Below are 22,706 nucleotides of genomic sequence, written 5' to 3'. Positions count from 1 at the left end.
TTAGTCACGCCAGCAGCGTTAGTGACAAACAGTGCCGATGTGCAATTCCAAACTATAATCTTTCGCTATGCCAAATGTCATTCGGGTCCTTTCGGCCTCCCTGGCGTGATTGAGTAACAGCATCCATGCATCCCTCCAAACTTTTGCATTTATAATACTAGTTTTCGCTTGCATGTATTTGCATTAAGGGTTCTTATGTTTTAGATATAAAAAGTAGTCCTTCCTTGGGGTTCCAGCTTGCTTCAAATCATAATTCATCAAATTAATTTCAGTGCTTTAGTACAGTTACTTTCGCATTTATAATATTATTTTATAATAGTAAGATTATCAATGACATTATCATATCTGTAACACAGGTTACATAAATACGAATAGCAAATACAATATGGATGGAACAAAATTTTAAATGTTTACTTATTTTTTTTAATTACACTGAAATTTCTCAGAAATAATCTGTTTATCCTGTTTCTGATATTTCTCTATTTCTGCTGACTATAAGAGTAAGGAGCAGACGGGCATACACTATATCATCCTGCTTAGTTAGCAAGTCTCGGTTTACAATGATCGCTGTGGTCGAATTAGAAGGTGCTTGTATGGTATGGTTAAGCCATTTACGGTGTTATATTTTGGTACGAGGTCATAGTCGACTGACATATTTAAATATATAGGTGTTAAATAAACCTCAAGTGCACCGTGTGAGGTCAGGAAGCTATTATAAATATCATCGCAAGCGCAGCAGATGCTAAATCAAAGACAAAGGTATATGGCACAGTTCCAGTTTATTTTTAAATGTTACATGTGCTAGATAAAAAAATAATACAGTCCGATTAGTGAAACTCTTTTACTATTAGACAAAAGGTCGATCCGACCACGATTTATCATTGTTGTCGGTAATACTAATTATTTTATTATTACAAATCGATTATTTCCACATTCGTATACACTCTAAACTTGAAAAACATTATACTTTTTACAATTTTTAACAAGCAATTTTAACTTCGACATATTTGAGCCCACAAGGACTTTTTGGTACATAATTTTTGATAAGGTACTTTTAGACGCTACAGTGTACTGAAAGTGCCTTATTGTATAATTACAACGATATAGTTCATCTATTTATACATTTGGCGCGACTGGCGGAGGCCAGTCGTTTATGTCGCATTTATACTTATATCTGGACACAGATGTCCCAGACTTCGTGTTACGCATCATTTGGGTAAAAGTGAGAAATGTACTCTAAAGTTAAAACCAAAATTCGTTAATTTTTCGGTGCAAAAGACACTGAAATAATAAAATTGATATATTACAAGAATAAGGAAGACGGAGCGAGTAACTAGCGACCAAGTCACGCGCCACACGAGTCCGGGACGGTCTTACGTGATATCAGCCGGCGGGTCTCACTCAACCCGCGACGCAACCTTAGGCAATAAATTAAAAATTAATTAAATAATTAAAAAATAAAGTGTTCGAATTGAAGTAGCATTACATCTATATTTACAACTGTTAACTTACAACTAATTAGAAGCATCAACTATGAAAAATTTTATCAACATTGAAGGCACATGATTACGCACCCTATTCTCAATATTGTGCAGTAGAGGTGCACTCGTCTCGCAACTGCTGGCAACTCAACGTCTTACTGTGGACCGGACGTGACAAGCTAAATTAAGTCTTATTTTTATGAGAAATAAGTACTATTCGCTCGACTCGCAAACTCGTCGCTACATTGAAACCGATTAGAGTACAAACATCGATGTGAAGTGTCGATGCAGTTACGAGTGTTGCGAGTGTGGACTAGTCTTTGTCACTCGAAGGTATAGGGAACTCAGTCTGATTTATTAAGAATATTACAAGCCGCTATGTCAGTGTATTTAATCACCTACAAACGTTTTTTTATATAGAAATAACAAAAATTGTTAAATAATTGACATAGCCGGCTCGGTCAACTGTACAGCGACTGGCAATAACAAAAATGGAGTTATATATAAGTCCTATTCACAGCTGTTGAACGGAAACGATATTTACTGTCCACTTATACATTATTTCATTAAAATATATTTTTTATATATTTCATTGAGATCCCTTCATATGATGGAAGATTTAATTACTACACAGTTTCGGATGCACAAGTCGACGAAAAAGATACTGATATTTGTAATATATAATAATTAACGAAATAAATTTTCATTAAAGAACTCTTTAAAAACGAAATAGATTTTAATTTTGTTCAATAATATACAATATCTTCTTCGACAATTTGCCCTTACAATACAATTAACAATACTCCCAAATATGATATCTCCATATTTAATAGACATTGAAACGGAACACATGACATCTATTATTTAAAAATGTACAAACTAAGCAGTCATTCAAGTAAACACTAAGAGTAAAAAAAATTGCATACGACACATAAAAAATTCGCATTTAAAAATATATCGTACAATAGTAAGCGTACTCAACTAGCTGAAGTAAAACGTAATATTAAAAATAAAAAGCTAAAATCGTTGAGGAACAGAATTTACATTGTATCCGCCGTATTTATTTATACCGTAATTACTATCGTCATATATTTCTTTTTATAATAAATAATTTACAATATATCTATGTCACCCTGGCTGCCCTTACTGGTGTCGTTTCGTTCACAGGACGAAAGTCATTTCATTTTAAATAATAAATTTACGAGATAATTATTTAATTACACACACATTACTCATAGTAAAGTCATCATACACTGGAAAATGCACGTTACTCTTAAATAATTTATACTCATTCACTAGTAATTTTATTTATTCAAAAATAATAATAACATTGTATTAATCTAGTAATCATTATAATATCCCGAACATTAAGTCTACAATACCAAATTAACGACATTTTAGAGATAGTTATAATGGCGCATCTCGTGAGCCGCTCAGTATTGATTTTTTTTCGTAATTTCTACCCTACGCTATGATCGATTTTGGATCGCTCTAAGTTTTTGATGATAAGGCTTATAGTAGTAAATGAACAGCCAGGGCGACGTGTAGAATTAGCATAGCATAGCTAGGTTAGGGGTGAACTCGGCGACTCCCCGGGCTCACTCGACGCTCTTGACGCGCGCCATGACCTTCCCCTCGAACATGGGCAGCGTGTCGTTGTCGTTGCTCACTTCCTCCTGGATCACGGTGTTGTCGAGGTCTGCGCACTCCGTTTTAAAGAAGTATCTGAGAGAAAACAAACAGTGTTATCTCGATATAAAATACACTGAATTTTTTTTAAATTATGTTTTTTGTATTTATTTTATCCGAGAAGGGATTGAAATATATGTATTAAATAAGTACATAGCTATTCCAAGTTTATAATAAAGGATTAGTATATAGTGTATGAGTGTAGTACCTATAGTTGCCCTTCCTGGGCAAATAGTCCTTGAAAGTGCGCAGAGTGAGCGGCGCAGCGGGCACCTTGAACCGGTAGGGCACGGTCTCGTCCAGGAAGCTGACCACCACCACGGTGTGGTCGCCGCCGCTCGCGCTGGACTTGCTGCCCGTGCTGCCGCCACCACCCGCGGCGCTGAAATCGTAAGTTATTTTTATTTATACTTTAATATAGTTGAATTTATGCCCGATAAGGCTTTTGTTGTTATTATGTATCGAAAATCTGTTCAGACGGTTCATTGCGATAAAGCAGATTCAATAAAATCGGCATATCTCTAGAACATATAAAGTGTTGTCAAAAGCAATGTTAAAAATGTTTTTATTTTTTAAGAACTTATATGTAAAATTCTGTGTATACAACACTGGTTTCTCATAGCCGCCTATATATACCATACAAACATAAATATTAGACTGATAGTGTTACTCACCGACTTCTTTGCGCCTGTTTTTCTCTCCGTCGATGCTCATCGCGATCAGCCGAAGATCCCCGGGAAGAAAGTTCCCGGTAATTCCTGCGTTCCATTCTCTCCGAACCCTCCGCTATCCATAAGAGGATGCGGGGTTCGACTCCCGCCGCGCTAGTTGTGCCCTCGCTGACAACCGATACGCCACTATCCGTCAACTCGGTGACGGTCTTCTTTGAGAACGATCTGAGAAAATGTATACAAGATAAAAATCGTGTTTCCTCCATGGGTAAAATATTTTATAAAAACACAAAAATGTTAATTTATATATGCATTTAAATAATAAAAAAATCAAAATATCTTCAAATCTAAAAACTCTTTCATGTTGATGATGGCCTTTTTTGTTTTAGTAGACCTATGTAGAAAAAAAATTGTAATTTAATTATAAAAATTTACATGATATTTTTTTAAGCATAGTACAGGTTTTATATTGATTATCATTTACAATTTATATTTTTAGATGAAGCAGTTTGCCTATCCCATATTTTTTTTTTAATTCGGTAATCTGGCTGACAAATACCGTACATTGGTAAGTAGTTATCACCCATAGACAATGGTGCTGTAATGTATGTGCATGCATGCAATGCATCACCTTGGGACCTAACATTAATGTCCCTCGTGGCCTACTCGCAGCGCCTTATCACCACATACCTTCTCGTAAGCGAGTGCGGATGATGCAGTGAGTCCGGTGGCGCGTCGTAGTGCCCTGAGTCGGCTGACAGCGCGGACTGTGCGCGCCGTGAGCCGTGCGAGCCGTGCGTCCCGTGCGAGCCGTGCGAGCCGTGTGAGCCGTGCGAGCCGTGCGAGCCGTGCGTGCCGTGCGTGCCGTGCCGCGCACGCGCACGCCGCCCGCCCGGGGGGGACGCGCCCGGCGTGCGCTCCGACCACACGCGGGACACGTGTTGGTCTGTGAATAAAAAACACATATATATTTATACTAATGTAGCATGTAGAGCGTACTCTCCGGAACCAATTAACCAATTCTAAAAATGTTACTGGTAGAAGGCGACTTTATTGGGGTATTAATTATATTTATATCATATATTTTCTTTATTAATAAACTGCACTCGTGCGAAGCCGGCGCTAGTTAGTTTATAAGAGCAATAAATAAACTTCTTTTTTTTTTATAGTTGTAATGGAATAGGCGTTTGTCTTCCATCTCACCTGATGGAAAGTGTAGATGAAGACGAAGGTGGTACACGCCCATCCAAAAGAAACCTGTTCACTCTACTCTTAAAGGCACCAGAATTCAACTCATCAGGAAAAATAGACCCAGGCAGGCAGACTCTCACCAAAAACGAGCTGTCAAACCGTTTAGTTCGAATTCAAAACTTTTAGCATATTTTATGAATTATATGAATAAACGCAAAATAAAAGCGCCGTCAGACGTTTTCCACATAATACACCTTCTTCGAAACGCGCCGCATCTTCTGGCATATTCAGTTTTATATTTATTGCTTTAATTTATTTTTTCATTCAGGGACCATAATAAATTTATCGTTCGAACGTTCTATATATTTGTGTTATCGATAATATTATCTTACTGATTTAATTTCTGCGACAGCAGTCAATCTCCGCGCAATTTCCAGCCACTAGCCGCCAACACAGATACACTGTCAATTCCCTCATTCTCACAATCCGTTTCCAAATAGCTGGACAAACCGAAACTGGACTAACAACTTTATGCTTCCAACGAGGTGAGGGATTAAAACACTACCAATTTTATAAGCCCTGAATGCTGTTGTGGATTTCATAACCGACAAACTGGATCACTAGCCCATGGATTAAGATCTGCAGCGAGCCACAGTAACGAGCGCGAGTGCTCGTGTAGCGAGGCGGCGGTCAGCGGGAGCTCACCGAGTATGTCCTGGTCGTTGTCGTCGTCGATGTGCAGTTTCTCGCGGATGGCGGCCGCCACCAGCTGCGGCGGCAACATCTCGTCTCCCTCGCCCTGCGACAGACGTTTTAATATTAACAAGTGCATCCAAGGAAACGCGTTCTGTAATAATAATATATAATTCGGAGTCACAACCTGAGGTTGCGAGTTAGATTTTTATTTATAATTAATCATCTTGCGCTCACTCGGGGGAGGCCTATGTCCAGCAGTGGACTAATACAGGCCGATTATGATGATGATGATCTTGCGAATTCGATGCAGCCATATGAGTTTAGCTAAGAGGAAAGTGGGAGCACCCGTCCTTCGAGTACGGTAACGAGCATGTATCACCTCGGCGAGCCTCCTCTCGAGGCGCTCCTTGTTCTCCTGGTCGCGCTTGACTCGCTCCAGCTTCTCGATGAGCAGCGGCGCGAACTCCGCCGGCGGCAGCACGCGCAGCTGCTCCGCCTGCACGCGCTGCGTGCGCGGGATCACCTGAGGCCGATCGCTCTCGATTAATATTTTCGTAAACTCGCACACTTCTACGAGGCGTCCAGCGGAAATTTATTTTTCCGCTTACAGTATACCGTATATACTCTGTTCAAAGACGTTAGAAGCACCTTCGATCCGCCCGGTTTACGGGTTAACGTAAAGGCAAGATGAAACATACGTAGTAAGCAACGAACGTCGTAGAACAGAGTAGGCGGCGTGCGTGCGTACCATGGCGGGCTCCTGCTCCTTGTTGATGACGGCGTGGCGGTCCAGCCCGTAGAGCCGCACCCGCCGGCCCTCGCGCGCCTCCCGCGCCTCGCGACACACGCGCGCGCACGCGCCGTCGCTGCAACACGCACGCACGTGAGGACCTCGCCCGCCACTCGCTGACGAGTGACGGGTTACGAGGGTACCGTCGGTCAGTGTCGAGTTAAAAAAAAAGAAGCGTCAACTCAAAATGAAAAATTAAAAAGGAACAAACGAAACGGAGCAAAATTAGTGGGCATCTCCAGTAAGCGGGGGCGGGGGTACTCACACGCTGCTGCCGGAGAGCGACACGGCGTCGCTGTCGGTGCGGCCGCTGCTGAGGCTGGCGCGCTCGGAGTCCTGGCGCGAGGCGGGCGTGTACCCCGCGTACGACACGTGCGCGCTGTACACCGAGCGCTTGCGGTGCCTACTCGGGGGGCGGGGATCGGGGGGGCGCACATGCAGCGCGGGGACACAAACATGGGGAGAAACAATATAACGAAAAAATCAGTGAAGCGCTCGAAAGGAAATCAAAATAAATTAAGCTCGACGCTCGGGTGGCGCTCATGCAATGCGGGGTCACACTTCGGTTAACTAAAAACGGCAAAGTAGGTACTAAGGATCGGCACGCAGGCGGGCTCGAGGGGTCGCGGGAGAGTGCCAGTGAGTACTCCTAACAAAACTCGGCCTTGCCACAAATTAACTGAGATCAGACAAAGATGTGACTCAGAATGAGCCACCTCCTAGGTGTCGTCGATGCAAGGAGCACATGGCACTCCGCGCGGGTCGGGGTAGGGGTAGGGGTGTGTGTGTGTGTGTGCGTGTAGGGCGACACTCACGGCGCGACGTCGGAGTGCAGGCGGCGCGTCTGCGTGGCGATGAGCGCGTCGTGCGTGAGGCGCGCGCCGGCGCACAGCTCCTCGCCCTCGTGCAGCGTGGCCAGCCCGCCCGCGCACACCTGCAACACGCGTTGCGTCAGGGCCGCCTCGCGCCGGCCGGGCGGCGGGGCGGCGGGGCGGCGGGGCGGCGAGGCGGCCGAGCGTACCTCTCGCGAGTGCGGCGGCGACGCGTCGGGCGAGGACAGCGGCTGCGTGGCCGCGCTCACGTACGACACGTAGGCCTCGGAGCGCAGAAAGGCCTGGTACGTGGACTCCGTGATGGCGCGCGTCACCTGAGGGACGGGCGTGCAGTCTTATGGCTGGTGTTATGGACGGACTGAGTCATTCGAGGTGATATGAGGTATTCGGAATGAGTTTTAAAATTATCTCCCTGAATCGAATCGATAGTAGCATTCGTGTGCCGTACTCGCGAAATACATTCAGCCGTACCTCCTGCTCCATGTTGTCGAAGATCGTCTTCTCGATGTTGACGCCATCCTTGAGCCCTTGCTTCACTCGCAGCTTTAGCTCCTCAGGCATCGCTAGCTGAGACTTGCGCAGAAACCTAATTGAAATTATTATAATGTACTTTATTCGAGTCAACTCTTACTAAAATACCACAAATTATCAAAGTTCATCTGTTCTGCTCGTATTTACTTCAAGTTCGTATAGGTATACCTTGTTCATCTTATAATTATATAGCTTTTTCTACCAACAAAACGCAAGTTTCAAATTATTAATATTACGTTTTCTTTCGCAAAGCGGGCAAACTTGGTATGGAGATAGTTTGAGTCCCGGGAAGGACATGGGGCACTTTTATAATTAGGTGAATTAAGAGGGTAAGTAGAGGGCGACAGTTTGGTGCTATGGGCAAAGTTTTAACAGTTACGGATAATATAAAAGGTACTGACTTGTATATCGCGGAGACGACCTGGCGTATCTTGGCAGGCTCGGTCTCCTGGCGCAGGCCCTGCACGGCGAAGTAGAAGTTGAGCCTGTCCACGTGCAGGCCCCCCGCGCCCCCCACGAACTTGCGGAACAGGCGCACCCCCTCCGCGTCCTGAGCGACCCGAAACAAAAATCACGTCACTTCGAACATTTTATCATTTTACAAACAAATAGTCAAAATATATAATATTGTAACTAATTAAGTTATGATCGATACAACCTTTTTTCTAATTTGACGCAGATGCACTACCACACGATCCTCAATAAATAACCTTAAAACATGAGTCATATGTATTGCTATGTTCCTATTTTAGGGGGGCCCGTATCAGGTTAGTTAGGCTCTTGGAAACTAAACTAAACGTATGTCGGTGCACTGACGGTAAATACTATTCTTCAGCGTGAATGTCTGTGTGTGGCTGACGCGTTTGATAGGTAATAATAATTGAATATTTATATATCACGTCGCTTCGTTGAGAAATGACATAGAATATCATAGAATATCAAAGATTCTTCACAATGTTTTCCTGCATCGCAGATCCTGGAGACGAGTGACAGTCATAATTTGTGCAAAGACGGGGAAGGGAATGAGAGTGTGGGGGGTCACCTCGAGCAGGTGGTGCAGCGTGCGCGCCCAGCGGATGTAGGGCGGCGAGGCGGGCGAGCGCGCGGAGCTGCCCGACGAGCCCTCCGTCTCCTCGCGCCACGCCGCCATACCCGCCCTGGCACACACACACACACACCGCACATTAGTCGCACGCCACATATATTTACACATTCATCTGTATCGCCAACTGAATATTGAAAACTTAGACGGACTCGGCGACTAAATTTTAATACATTAATAAATAAAATAAATACACAATTCTATTTTATTACGAAGAATAAATTTAAAGTTACAAACATGGATATTGACAACTATTCCAGTAATTCAGTAAAAATGCGTTTTTTATAAGAAATACACAGAAACTACATCCCAAATTATAAAAAAAAATAAGCATCTCTTTAAAGGCCTAAGGCCCTGGATGAACAACAATAGAATGCATACTTAGAGAGATGTGGCTGAGTGAACACATGTCTGGACTGAGATTTGCACTTCTCCTCCCCTGACGCCGGCGGCAGCGACGACCTGTCTGCAAGCTTGTGCTCCCAACCTGGTATCCGAAAACATTTACATGCAACATTTAACATATTACTTAGTTACGAAGTGAAAGGAAAAAAAAAGCAAAGACTAAATATCGAATATATTTGTTAATTCCTTAAAAAAATCAAAAGCATAAAAATTCAAAAAAATGTGCTTCAAAGGTCAATATTATTTTCTTAAAAATAATTAATTTCATAAAAATCGCTTTACCTTGCGGGTGGCCGCCTATAGGAGTGTGGCTCATGGCGCACAGGCCCTGCTCCCACCCGCGCGCTGCATGGCGAGACAATACCTGCGACAAAACAACATTGACAACATTAAACATCTAATATTCAGATACCATTACTACACGAAAATAAAGGACTCATTACTTTGTAAAACAAGAAGTTTGAAGTTTAAAAATTATTGCTTTTTTTTTTTACTTTGAATCATTTTATAAATAACAATATTTATTATTAAAAAATAAACATGTACATGTCTACTTGAGAACATGGAATTTATTTTCGTTGTTTAAGAAAAACATGCATTTGAACAATACCCACATATTACATTGTATAGCTAACAATAATGCAAATTAGTTATTTTTTAAATTTTAAACTAACAATAGTACATTATATTATAAAAATAGACATATGACTAAAAACTAAATTAGCATATTAGTATTATCTTTTTACACAATGTGCTTGTTGCATAATTTACATATAATTGCCAGACAGTAGTTTTATTCATAATAAGTAAAATAGAACAGAATTATTATAATATGATCTTCTTATCATAAAAGATTTCATAACAGTCCACATAATTTTAGGCCCGAGGGTAAGAGTTAGGATAAAAAATCAATATTACAAATAAAAAGGATCATGGCATCACATTTAGTACGTAATGTGTACAGGATAGAAAGAGAAAGCAAACCAAAGATGAAGCTGCGGCCACAAGTCAAGAGTCTCTATCATCGATCGGCGTTGGATGAAAACATATTTCACGGACAAAAGTTTTTAAACTATAGATTATGCCTATACAAACCTTACCAAACACAAATTATGGTTATTATAGGGCATAATGTACTCAAGTATCATATTTCACAGAAAAATTAAGAAAAAACTTTATATTACTGAAGCGTGAATATTGGGCAACGCACCACAAAAACCTTCACTCAAAATATCCCAGTAATATTATACAAAAAGGGATAATCCATAATATAATCCTGTCATAACAAATTATATCATAACTTCACGGTTCAATAAATATGAGAAAAAAAAACACAAAGCAAAAAATATAAAGGGCCTTACCATATTCATTGCTTTAACACAAACAATAGGATAAAGTACTTCACCGCTAATAAGAATTTATATTAAATATTTTGAGAGTCTTATTACTTATATTTTTTGCTATTAAAGTATTATTTAGAAAAGCACGACTGCGCAGTGCAGTGGCAATGGTCCGAGTGGAAGTCGGATGCTGGAGTACAATAGACTCCGATCGAACATTTCTCGTACCCCTGTTGAATGTGTTATAGATATGGTTATGATAGGGTTTAAAAAAAACATAAAATCAATATCTTAAAAAGTGTTTTGATTATTGCCGTGCCTGCCCTTCGTCAAATACTACAATGTTTGAAATTTTTATGGAGCTTTTTATGTTCCTGTGAGATATGTATATACTGTGGTTTATAAGCACATGTGATTGTGAATGAATACATGGTATTTTATCTTTTTTTAGTGTGATTAAGAAAGAAAAATCTTAAAATTACTTATGTACTACTTTATGAATGAATTATACTTACTGTTTAATAAAACTATCGAAAACAATATTACAGGACTTTCATATGTCAGTCAGGTAGCAGGTTGGAAAGGATGCACGCGAACCCGTAACGTTTTAATTGACAATGACGAGCATAAAAATTACTAACAAGATGTAAACAAAGAGAATACTTATAAAGCACGAGAAAGCCGAAAAAACGGACGTAAAAATCGTCTGCAACTTTCAGTCATAACTCAATCTGTAAACCTTCGTAACTGTACATTAGCGTCGAATTAGTAGTTGTAAACACCGAATTCCTTCTCGGAAACCCGGAAGAACTATATTTATGGAACATATTGAGTGAAACGCTATATAAAAAATGATACAGACACTTTCTACTGAAACGTGATGATAACTACTAAACAAGAATAGAAAACGTGTAAAATAGAAAAGTTAACGTAAATAAATAATAGATTAGCTTGGCTCGGTCTGGTTTTGTATACAATAGTGACAAGTTTGACACTTGAAATTTTTAAACAGGTTGACATTACAAGCTTACAACTGCCATCTAGTGAAAGGAAGGAAAATCTTACGGCGTCGACGCTTCGTTGACTTGTCACGACGGCGATTTGCATAATGTCAAAAGTCACCAACAGATGACAGGACTGAGTTGAAACTCGAAGTTTTAATATGTACATGTTATTTCTTAAGGAATAGAATAAAAATTAACGCAATCGATATACACACATATATACATACACTTAGTGTGGAATATAAAAATACATAAAACTTACTGTTTAGCAGCTTATTGCCGCTGCATTTTTGGTTTGTTGTGCCAATTTTTGAGTTGAGTGTTTCTGAAACAATAAGATAATTTGTTAAATAGGGCTAAAGAATGCTTATAGAAAATCTTTATTTAATATATTATTTCTGTTCACTAAAATGTTATTTAATTAATGACAAATTTTCCTTGCCAATTAAAAAAATAATCAAACATATAATTTATTTCAAAGATATTTTAAACAGGATTAAAAGAAGTATTCATATTTATTATGTAGGAATGCAATGTACCCAAATTATTTTTTAGTTAACGTTCAGATGGTTACTTCGCTAAGCGTAAAAAATAAAAATATTTGGTAATTTACAATAAATAACTAAGTACAAAAATACGATGTCAATATGGCATATTATGCTAATCCATAGAATATAATGCCTTATTCATCTTGTCTAGTCACGTGAGTGTGATTGAGTAACGATTATGCAAACAAAACATTCGCATAAATATAATATTTGAAAAATAAGTGTTCAACTGATTTAGTCAGCTACGTATGTCTTGTGGTAATTAAACATCGACTGCACTGTTTTGTTAAGATAAACAAGAATGAGACAATGATAAAACAAGAAAATAAATATTAATTAAAATATTATACATAAAAAAACAGTAAAAAATCGTTGCGTTCATATATGACTTTATAAAGTCATATACATGTTCAAATTAATAAAATCGATAGACGTAACAGGATATGGCAACTCCTGATTTTATCGACAATCTATTTAATTGACATATTCACATCACTGAAGCTTCATTAGCCTGGCACGCACTAAGCGACTCTTTGATGTGCACAAACTTTCCGTTTTCCTTTGATTGCTATAATGGAACTGCGATGTTATTACACTAATTGAATTTTCGCAAAGTCCGAGCCGCATTAATGGGACGGATTCGGACAATACTCTTAATACCTTCAACAGCGATATTCGTTCGCTCTCGATTAAAAATATCGATTTTATCATACTTTAATGTTTGAGTTCGCTTTTCCAACGGGATGTTTACAATGTACGCTGTAAAATGTTCGAACAACCGACTTACACCATTTTTTACACATAATATATTAACGTTTAAAAATTATAAAAAAAAATCGTTTAAAAATATGACCGTTTTATAAATATAATTAAAACGATCACAATCGCCGATAGCCCTTTGAAGACCGCACAGATCAAAATAGGGGTCGTTCAGCGGCGACCGTAGACAATAGAGCACTTTGAACGGACTCCTCGGGAATACCTCTGAGTCGTAGGTACTAATCACTCGTACGTATATCCGATCGGAAAAGGCATTAAAGGCAATAGTTTCAGCTTGCGGTGAACTGTTTGCGAGGGTGAGGGGGCGCGCGGGGGTGTGGGAGCTCCTCGGCGTACATCAAAGGCGAACCGAGACAAAGCTCGAGGAGCCTTTTAACTTTATTTAGCGGAGTGGTAAGTTTAGCCGGTCGCGAATCGCTCAGGTTAAAGAGTAACACACTCACTTTGAGCTAGGGAGAGGTCAGGGCTGTCTCCGCAACTTTGTCGCCTTAATGATCTAGAATGTCTTGGAAACATTGTTGCAGCGGAAGCGTGTTACGATGTAGGTTACATGAAAAATCTAGACATCTTGCTTTCACGGACTGTTATTCGAGCGCTTTCCTGTATAATTACTGTCTATTGTCGTAAAATGACACCGATTTAAAGGAGCTTAATAGACTTACGATCAAATTAAAACATAAATCGATTAAAAAAATGTTCACAAATCGATCAACAATTTTTGTTCGAATTCATATTTCATTTATTAATAAATTTTTCACATAAACTAATATCGACTGAAATCAAACCGCGTCAATACGCTACTAGCACTTTAAGCACTTTAAAGTGCTAAGAATTTAAATATTTTTACGTACCTATTAAAGGTTCAAACTAAATGATTACATCGAAATGGAATCGAGATTTCTAAGAACACAATTTTAGAATGTTATCAAACAAACAGAACACTTATATTTGAAAGGTTTTCATTTACTTTAGAGTCACTCTTTGAGTTTATAATAAATTAATTCTTACCGTAGCAGGGCTACTCCTGCAATTGAATATTACATATTATATTAAAAAAGGGCCGAGATGGCCCAGTGGTTAGAACGCGTGCTATTATTGTTTGTTTCCCAAATAAATAAATAAATAAAATAAATATTGAGTTGAGAGATGTTCAAAGTTTAAATAATACAAATTGTTCCCTACCAGCTTATGCAATAAAAACGATTCGTGTGAACGCGATAATAGCATACAAAAATGTGACCATATTATTTTGAATGATTCGTGTCTACTTCGTACGCGCTACTTATTACTTTTATTCGCCAACACTCATTAGGTTTCGATAGTATTTTGCGAGGTTGAAAGTCAATTATTTTTTTGAACAAAAGTTGACGCATTTTTTTGTGCGTAGAGCATTTCAAAAGTTACAATTTCAGTTCGCCTTTTATTACAATGAATATTTAAAAAAAAAGCGTATAAAATGTTCGATTCGTTCATGTTTTAATAAATATTACTTTTATATGAAATAAAGTATTGAACATCGCACAACCCTGTCAAGGGAGGCACCGCAGCGGCCCGGTAATGCGTCCGTACTGCGCGGCGTCTCTTTGTCGGCTTCCTTTGAGCGCTGATACCACCTAAACTGCGAACAATAACGATTGACAATGTGCGTATTGTGCACTGGCCATTCGCTATTATGTGCATAGACTTAACAATAAAGTACAAGGGGATAATGAACAATGAATTAATTACCAATAATAAAATATCTATCATATTGTTTTCATAACATATCTTTAAAATGTTATGAAATAAAATAAATCTTTTGTACGCTTTATAATTACTAGCTTGTACGTGATTAATGAAATTCCAACTATAGTCGTATCGACTTAAAAATTTGCAGGCACCTATATATAATTCAGACGGCAATACAATATTTAGCCATCAAGCGAATTTGATGACGGAGCGGGAAGGAGAATGTAGTAACGACAGTAGATCTACTAGGAAACCCCTCGAGTCCGGACGGATTTGTTTTATTTTGACGACTATCATAAAATTATACGAGATCTTGTTTTTTATTCGTATGTCATGGAATATTTACGAAGATGGATTTAAGATAAGTTGAACATTTGACATGGGTATTGGGTCTTAAAATAATAAGTATGAACATTCAACTACCTTCCTATAATTAAGAAACAATTGCCGCTCTCACTTTAAATCTGTCAAACCGAGAGAGGTCGCCGAATTTGAATACGATTAACTAGATCGTGGGGCGGCGTACCCTTTGATAAATTAGCCACAGACATTACTTTGCCATCTTAAAAGCACAACCTGTCTTACATAACAAATTCGCAAAGGTAAAGAAATTTAATTTATATGGAGACTATCTTGAAATTATTATCCATAAAATTTATAATATTATAAACAAAATATCAATATTATTTTTTTAATTTGTCTTGACGAGAGTTCCTGCTGGGTGTGTAACATTTCACGTTATCATATTTATTTGAAATCCTGTCTTTGTACAAACCTGAGATACTTTATTCAGATTACCTACTTATGAGATAATTACTAGTTAGCTGCTTACGTCATCGCCCAAATGGAATTATTTACGCCCCGTTCACACTAGTTACTCCACAATGGAACAAAGTTCTATAGATATGTATATACACACCAATATGGGAGAGACCATCTCCTTACAACATGCGACCGCAATAACTATTCACTGATTTATGTTTAAAGGAAAGAGGCGGTTGTCTTCTATTCTAAAGCATTAAGTTTACATAAATAATTAACATATAAAATAATTTACATCTTGAAAGAAAAAGTAAAATGAAATACACAACTCATTCATTTTCTGCGGCAAGTAAACAAGCAAAAGTCAGTAAATGTCCCACTGATGGGCTGAGGCCTTCTCTCGGTTCCACCTCGCTGTTCCAATGTGGGTCGGTGGTCACACGTGCCAAAAATCCATCCTACTCAGGTTTATTCTCACAATATTTTCCTTAACTATTGAGTACGAGATGAAACAATAATCCTAATTAAACACATGGAAAGTGTTGCTTTGCTCGGGTTTGAACCAGCACTATTTAGTAAAGATTCATGTGGTCCAGCCACCGGATCGTGTCAGCTCGTTCTGAGATTTCCTGTTCCATAAAACAATAACTGAACTAAATATATTGCATAGAAATCATTAAATAACTAATATAGCTATAATTACACCAGTAAGATAAGTTTTATTAGTTAATTTTCCTCTTAATTATGATAATAAGAAACAAAATTCACTTCAGAGCTAGTCCGAGCTAGGTGAGTGAAATGAGACCGGTCGCTGATTACCATGAGTTGGCACAAAGGGCAGCAAGCCCTTTGACGAATTAGCCATACCAACATTACCTAGTAACCTACCAGCTTTAGCGCTGGAGTGTATTAAAAATATATTACTTCTTTGTATCGTTATTAAGTTAATATCTTTGATGCGTATGTTTTTCTTTTATGATAACTACGGTATAACGAATAATACGTGCAATTTATATTTAAGTATACTCAAATTAGTTTGAATTAAATTTATTTTTCACTCGAAAAATACCATGTACCGATATAAACAGCACAAAATGGTCGTTCTTCGTTAAAAAAGAAATAATAATTCAAACTAAAAAAATATTTAATAAACTTCCTTTGCTCACTTTTACAAAAAAAAAAAAGTACACAAAACCAATTATCGACGGAAGCGAATGTTTTTATTTGCGTAATGCGTACGAATCTTGTTTATGCGCTTTTTAATTATTTTCAAATATCACACAATAGTCGATGATAAGCGAGTTCCGTTTTAGATTAAATGTCGCTTAAACGAAACCGACTAATGGTAGGGGCGACGGAATTGATTTCGCGATGATCAAAAGAATCAAATTCTCAAAGGAAGGTAATTTATTTGACCGGGCGCCCGCCCGCAGACCGCTGCCGCGCGCCGCGCGCCGCTCGCCGGCGACACGTACCACGTTTAGAGTTCCTACCTACACTTCTCGGTTATATAATATTTTTCCTAGATATGTTTACAGAGAAATTAATTTTCTTCTTATTTGCTTTCGTCTAAAAAAACAACTTCAAATGGGACTTTCTCATTATTTCAGCGTATAATTAATTTCTAAATCTTTGTAGTAATAAAAGGCTGTATTAGTAGATATGTACAAAAACCAAATAAACGTAAAAGATCATTACTGAGGACAAGTTATATTTTTAGGATTCTTAACATTATACATTATGCAATAATTTATACATAAAAGAATAATTTTTGAATAAAATATATTCATTTTGAAATATATAATATCCGGCCAGTCACAAAATTGTCACAGTCACCACTGGGCTCATACAATGCGCTCCGAACGAGACGGCCGCGTTAATGTGACCAACGAAACAAATTTATTCCTTAAAAGCTGTCTTAACTAAAAAAAAATAATATACGTATTAGGACGCAGATTGACTAGTAACATAACCTAAATCTATCCGAACTATTTACAATATTAGCTCTAGGACATCATTACGCGAAAAATTTAAAGAAATAGGTGTATTAACGGCTGCTTCACAATGTATTTATGATAATATAATGTTTATAAAGAAGAATATACAAAAGTATTCCATAAAAGCTGATATACATACTATTAATACAAAAAATAGGAATAAACTTGTAACCCCTACTTTCCGTTTGCATACGGTACAGAGAACGTTTTTGGGCAATGGTATACGCATATATAATAAGATACCGGGAAATGTAACCAATTTACCATTTACGAAATTTAAAAAGTTTATTAAGACTAAATTAATAAATAAGTCTTTTAATGAATATTAAGAGTACTTTTTAGAAAAAAACGCCTGGAAATCGCCGAGCCTAAGCTCGGGTTCCATCACAGGACACTAGTTGTAAAAAAACAGTATTGTTAATCTGTTTATTTGAAAAGAGCAACTATGCGAGTTTTTTGCCGTTTCTTCTCGCTGGAGGCTGCTTTTCGAAATGGTGGTAGTATTTTAATATTGACGACTCAAAAACACTTCGTTCTGAAGTTTACTTGAATAAACTTGATTTGATTTGATATATATCTCAAACAATGCAATCAGAAAATACATAAAAATTACGAATTTACACAATTTTGAGCTAGATTAGCTTTCCTAAGCATGTGTACACGGTTTACTCACAACAATACAGCCGATGCTTCTTATATAATAATTTAAAAAATCCAAACAGGAAATAAACAAATTAAAAACATGTAACAATAATAATTAATAATTAAATTATATAATTTTAAAATCGTGACATTATTTCGTTTTGCAAAACAAATATAACATTAATGTCTGATAATGTTTCACTTATGAACGTTCAAATTTTAAGTATTAAATGTTTACCATAGAACCAAACTTTGTAAGTAACATGCTTAACGGAATCGGAAACTTCGCTGGAGTTTATCTTTACTTATATTTTTATAATGTTAGTAGAAACAGTCTCATAATATATATGTACGATGCTGTGACAAACACTAAAATATATTTACCATTTTTTTTAAATAGAATGTGTATCTATTGATATATATAAAAAAATCAGCTTGTGTTCTGCAATTCAGACAACTACTTTGAGAGATATTACAAGATATTAGAAATGACGTATGAAAAAGCGATCCTGATCATTATCATAATAGTTGTTTTATCGAATATTTTTTAGCGAATTTATGATCGAATGGGTTAGCCGAACAGAAAGCTAATATAATTCAGATGACTGCCAACATATCTTACTCTAGAATATAAATATAAAATGATTGAAATTCGAAGAAGACATTCGTGTTTTACAAACGATTGACGAACAGAAAGGCGCTACACTTATATTTCCAACTTCATTCAATCGAATCGACTCGTACAGTTTGTCATTCTTTCGCGCGACCGAGGCAAACAGATATGCATCGGTAACATCAACCTTTATGGGACTCACTCGTCACTGTCACACTGAAATCGCTCTAAACTATACTAATATATATGCATAAAAGCCAAATACACTAATCGATTAATCACGAAATCCCAGAAAAAATAACGCCCACTAACTTGAAATTTGGCAGACAGGTTCCTCATACCGTGTAGACATCCGCTAAGAATGGATTTTACGAAACGATGGTGTTTTATAAATTTCGCGCCGGTAAAGCCGCAGGTTCAACTAGTATTATTATAAATGCGAAAGCAACTCTGTCTCAATATCTCTTGACGCTTTAACCAATTAACCGATTTATTTTTTAGTTTTAGGTATTTTTCACATCCAGAAAAAAAAATGGCGGTTGATGATTTGAGTGCTATAGGTAGAATTTAAAAAAATATGCGCTGTTAAAGCCGTTGGTTCAGCTGTATATTATGATTAACTTTCCGGGGGAAGCTACGGGCTTGTATATATATATACAGCCTGTAACAACAAATTACGAATACCCTTTTGTGTGTATTACATTGAACCGCCACACGTAAGAGTATGACTTAACAAAATCATCTGACGTAGGCGCAGCGCGCAAACTGAATCACCGCGAGATGTAACAATATTAATTACTATATTTCAAAGGCGACATTACGCGACTATTTCGCGTACGACACTCGCATATCGATATAATTACCTTCGTTAACCGCTCCGCCGCCACTGTAATGAAATATGTATTCTTATATCGAGACTTGGCTGCGGTTTGTTTACGCTTGTATTATTTAAGCCTTCTAACTTTTTATATATTGTATATAACTTTTACATGATTATTGTATAGTTACATTATTCCTGTTGATTTGTACTCAATGGGCATGTCACGCAAAATAACTTCTAATTTTTTTTGATAGGTAGGATATCTGATGAGATTTTTTTAACTAGTGGTAGATTTTTATTTATCTTTTAAAACGACAATTTAAAACTGCTTAAACAATCGAAAAACGCATATATTTAATTTTTAATTTTGGTTTGTTTACTATAAGATAACCATTTGTGCAATACACTAAATAATATTTACAATATAAATAATCGTGGTTTAGTAGTAAAAGTTGATTAAAAGATGAAAGCACCGTGACACTAGAATACATTTTTTTTATTGAGACCTTATAGTGTCACGGACTAAACTAGCGTTGAGGTCACGTTCATGTATTGTACTGAAAGTTCGATGAGAGAAAAAAGGAAAAGTGCATCATCACACTTAAACGGCGTCGTCTGAGACTTTCTGAGACGCGAATAGGGTTGGCAGTGTTACGGGCTATCCGAGTTTTGTTAAATGTACGATGTTCATGCAGTCGTGGAGGCTGCGTGAAGGGAAGTTGGTTAATGTGAAATTACATTATAAAAGTTGAGAGCGGCTTTCACCCTTCCACAGCTCAGATTATAAAAGTAGATAGATGTGAGCGTAACGACGGTCCCCACCGACTACGTTCTGAGCCGAGGTGCGATCTCATAGGAGACACCCTCAGGACGAACGTCACTCTCGAGCCCAAAAGGTGTTCACCTTAAGGCAGAGTCTTAGCACTCGCCCCGACGTTCGGTGACGCTGTAAAGGCCAGTAGGGCCAACAGCAATACACAAATACAGATAAAAAAAAAAGCGTATCGATATATTTGGCTATAAGACACGTCGGGTTATATAACATCGCGATTGACTTTTGTTTTAAAACCTGACAACCCTAGGCGAGAATTCTGATACTCTTTCTTATGAACATCTTAGGTGCTCTACTTTTTGGTAAAGGCTTCCTACTTCACTGGCATCAGACATAGTTATATGTCTATTTATATGTAAGTGACACATAGTACACCTGCTTTATTACTTGTATGGGAGCGAACAAAGTTTCGATCATAGTACAAGCAAAACGTGGCAGATATGGCCCCGCTCGTATAATATATGCATAGAAAGTAGTCTTTTAATATTGCGTTTAAGATAACAACTTACCTAATAGTTACATTAGTACTACGGTAGTTATAATTAATACTAATATACTTCTTCTGAACACCAAATCAGGCAACAGTACTATCTTAGTTTACGATACGAGTATGTTTAAAATTCGGTAATTAATCTTTATTAAGATGATAACAAACAGCGGTGCTTAGTACTGTTGTATATCGGCTTAAAGCCTGAGCGAGTCTTGTTTTGTGCCTGTAGTTATTATTATTACAGGCACAACAACATCTTACCTTGGAAGTAAGGTGGCGAAATGGCAATGTAAAAAATGGTTAATATTTCTTTCACTGTTAATGTCTTTGGGCGGTGGTCACCACTTGACATCGGGTTGCTCATTTGTCCGTCAGCCTAACAATATAATTAAAAAAAGGGCCGACAACGCCGAGAAATAAATAAAATTGTTTTTTATTTTTATATACTGTTTATAAAATAAAACATAACAAATAAATCTCCAAAATAAATATTTGTTAATAATTAAATTATTGTTTAATTTTTTTTAACGGTTTTCAATATTGAAAGAATGCGATTCGACATTTGAACTATAGATAAGTATAAAATTAAATTAAGATGACCACTATCATAAAATCACCAAACAACAAAGAAATTACAACTCAATGCCACACACGAACAAATATGTATGTACGTATAAGGTACACGTATGACTAAATTAAATCATCTGACGTAGGCGTAGCAAGCAAACTAAATCACCGCGAGATGTAACAATACAATCATTTTTCTCAAAACATCAATATTATACAAAATACTTTTCTAGCTGACGTAATAGCACGGAATGGTTCTTTATTTGAAGAAGTCACCGATTTCATTTGGATTCTTTGTTTTGTTTGAATTCTGTTTTTTTTCTCAGCGACGACGTAATAAACATTTTCGATGACATAAACAGATTTGATAAACACGCATTTTTTATAACTAATAGTTATATAGTTTGAAGGAAATATCATAAAACTTTGCTTAAAGCGAAAATCTTGATCGCACAAAAAAATACATAAATATCTGATCATCGGAGCATGACGGCACGCGTCGCCGGCAGATCTTCAGTGAGGCGAGAACATTTTTATCGTCGCATCTTGACCACGGCATCACCGACGATTGCGTCCGTATCATATGAAATACCACTACCTACGTATTTCCATATTGAATATTTTGCATATTGTTCGATTCGAAGCATTTGCAATTTCAAAATTCCAATAGCGTATAAATAGTTCTTCTGATTATTATTAGTATGTTTATCAATAAATATAATACGGGTATTTTAGTTCATGATAAAGAGTGCTCGTTTTTCCAGGATGAACACGAATACACTTGATATGGAATTTCAGGAGGAAGATCAAAAGCCACTGAGTTTTTGCTGGTTTTTCTAGAATCCAAATTTGGAATCCGTAATAGGTAGCGATTGACGGTTTAAAAGGATACAGATTTTTTTTGTTTTAAATAAATTACATTAATTTTAAAAAAGTAAATGATAACTCAATTAATTTCACACATGTAATACTTGTACGAATACAACTTAAGTATACACTTGTGTTTACGTACGCATACGAGCCTGCAATTATTAACTACGTATGTCCTCCTCCTTTTTCTTTAATATTCGTACATATCTGCTGAAATATTTTTAAAGGGAAGTTATTTTAATTATTACAATAGTTTTATCGAGCCTTAAATATTAATTTCATTGTCAAAGATCAAACATGATTCTTGGTAGTCGTCAACTCGAA

The 22,706-nt window shown here is 37.3% G+C and overlaps 3 protein-coding genes across 8 annotated transcripts in view; 1 reads left to right on the top strand and 2 right to left on the bottom strand.

The window, feature by feature from the left end:
- The window catches only part of LOC113402857 (uncharacterized), a 95,373-nt gene extending 78,059 nt beyond the window's left edge, over positions 1 to 17,314 (bottom strand). Inside the window, exon 1 of the mRNA XM_026643201.2 lies at positions 17,304 to 17,314. The gene's annotated coding sequence lies outside the window, so the exon portion shown is untranslated. The remainder of the gene's footprint in view (positions 1 to 17,303) is intronic.
- LOC113402901 (ER membrane protein complex subunit 3) overlaps positions 1 to 22,706 on the top strand; it is a 118,195-nt gene that overhangs the window by 19,503 nt on the left and 75,986 nt on the right. The gene's annotated exons all lie outside the window — the stretch shown is intronic.
- Positions 761 to 12,060, bottom strand: LOC113402854 (axin). 6 transcript variants are annotated; one of them, XM_026643191.2, is made up of 16 exons: positions 11,996 to 12,060; positions 9,672 to 9,753; positions 9,366 to 9,474; positions 8,925 to 9,039; positions 8,284 to 8,432; positions 7,823 to 7,937; positions 7,540 to 7,665; positions 7,334 to 7,452; positions 6,784 to 6,921; positions 6,477 to 6,594; positions 6,108 to 6,251; positions 5,738 to 5,831; positions 4,532 to 4,787; positions 3,845 to 4,066; positions 3,379 to 3,552; positions 761 to 3,206 (listed from the first exon to the last, which is right to left on the bottom strand). In XM_026643191.2, exons 2-16 carry the CDS (start codon positions 9,703 to 9,705, stop codon positions 3,080 to 3,082), a joined length of 2,040 nt encoding a protein of 679 aa, XP_026498976.1. In that variant the 5' UTR covers positions 9,706 to 9,753; positions 11,996 to 12,060; the 3' UTR covers positions 761 to 3,079. The 6 variants fall into 6 exon arrangements, with proteins under 6 accessions (XP_026498976.1, XP_026498980.1, XP_026498979.1 ...); XM_026643195.2 differs by having other exon boundaries at positions 9,366 to 9,471; XM_026643194.2 differs by lacking the exon at positions 11,996 to 12,060 and adding an exon at positions 11,245 to 11,716.

The sequence above is a fragment of the Vanessa tameamea genome, chromosome 9, assembly GCF_037043105.1.
Source record: "Vanessa tameamea isolate UH-Manoa-2023 chromosome 9, ilVanTame1 primary haplotype, whole genome shotgun sequence".
Classification (NCBI taxonomy): domain Eukaryota; kingdom Metazoa; phylum Arthropoda; class Insecta; order Lepidoptera; family Nymphalidae; genus Vanessa; species Vanessa tameamea.
The sequence above is the reverse complement of the archived record's forward strand: the minus strand, read 5'-3'. Positions and strand labels throughout refer to the sequence as shown.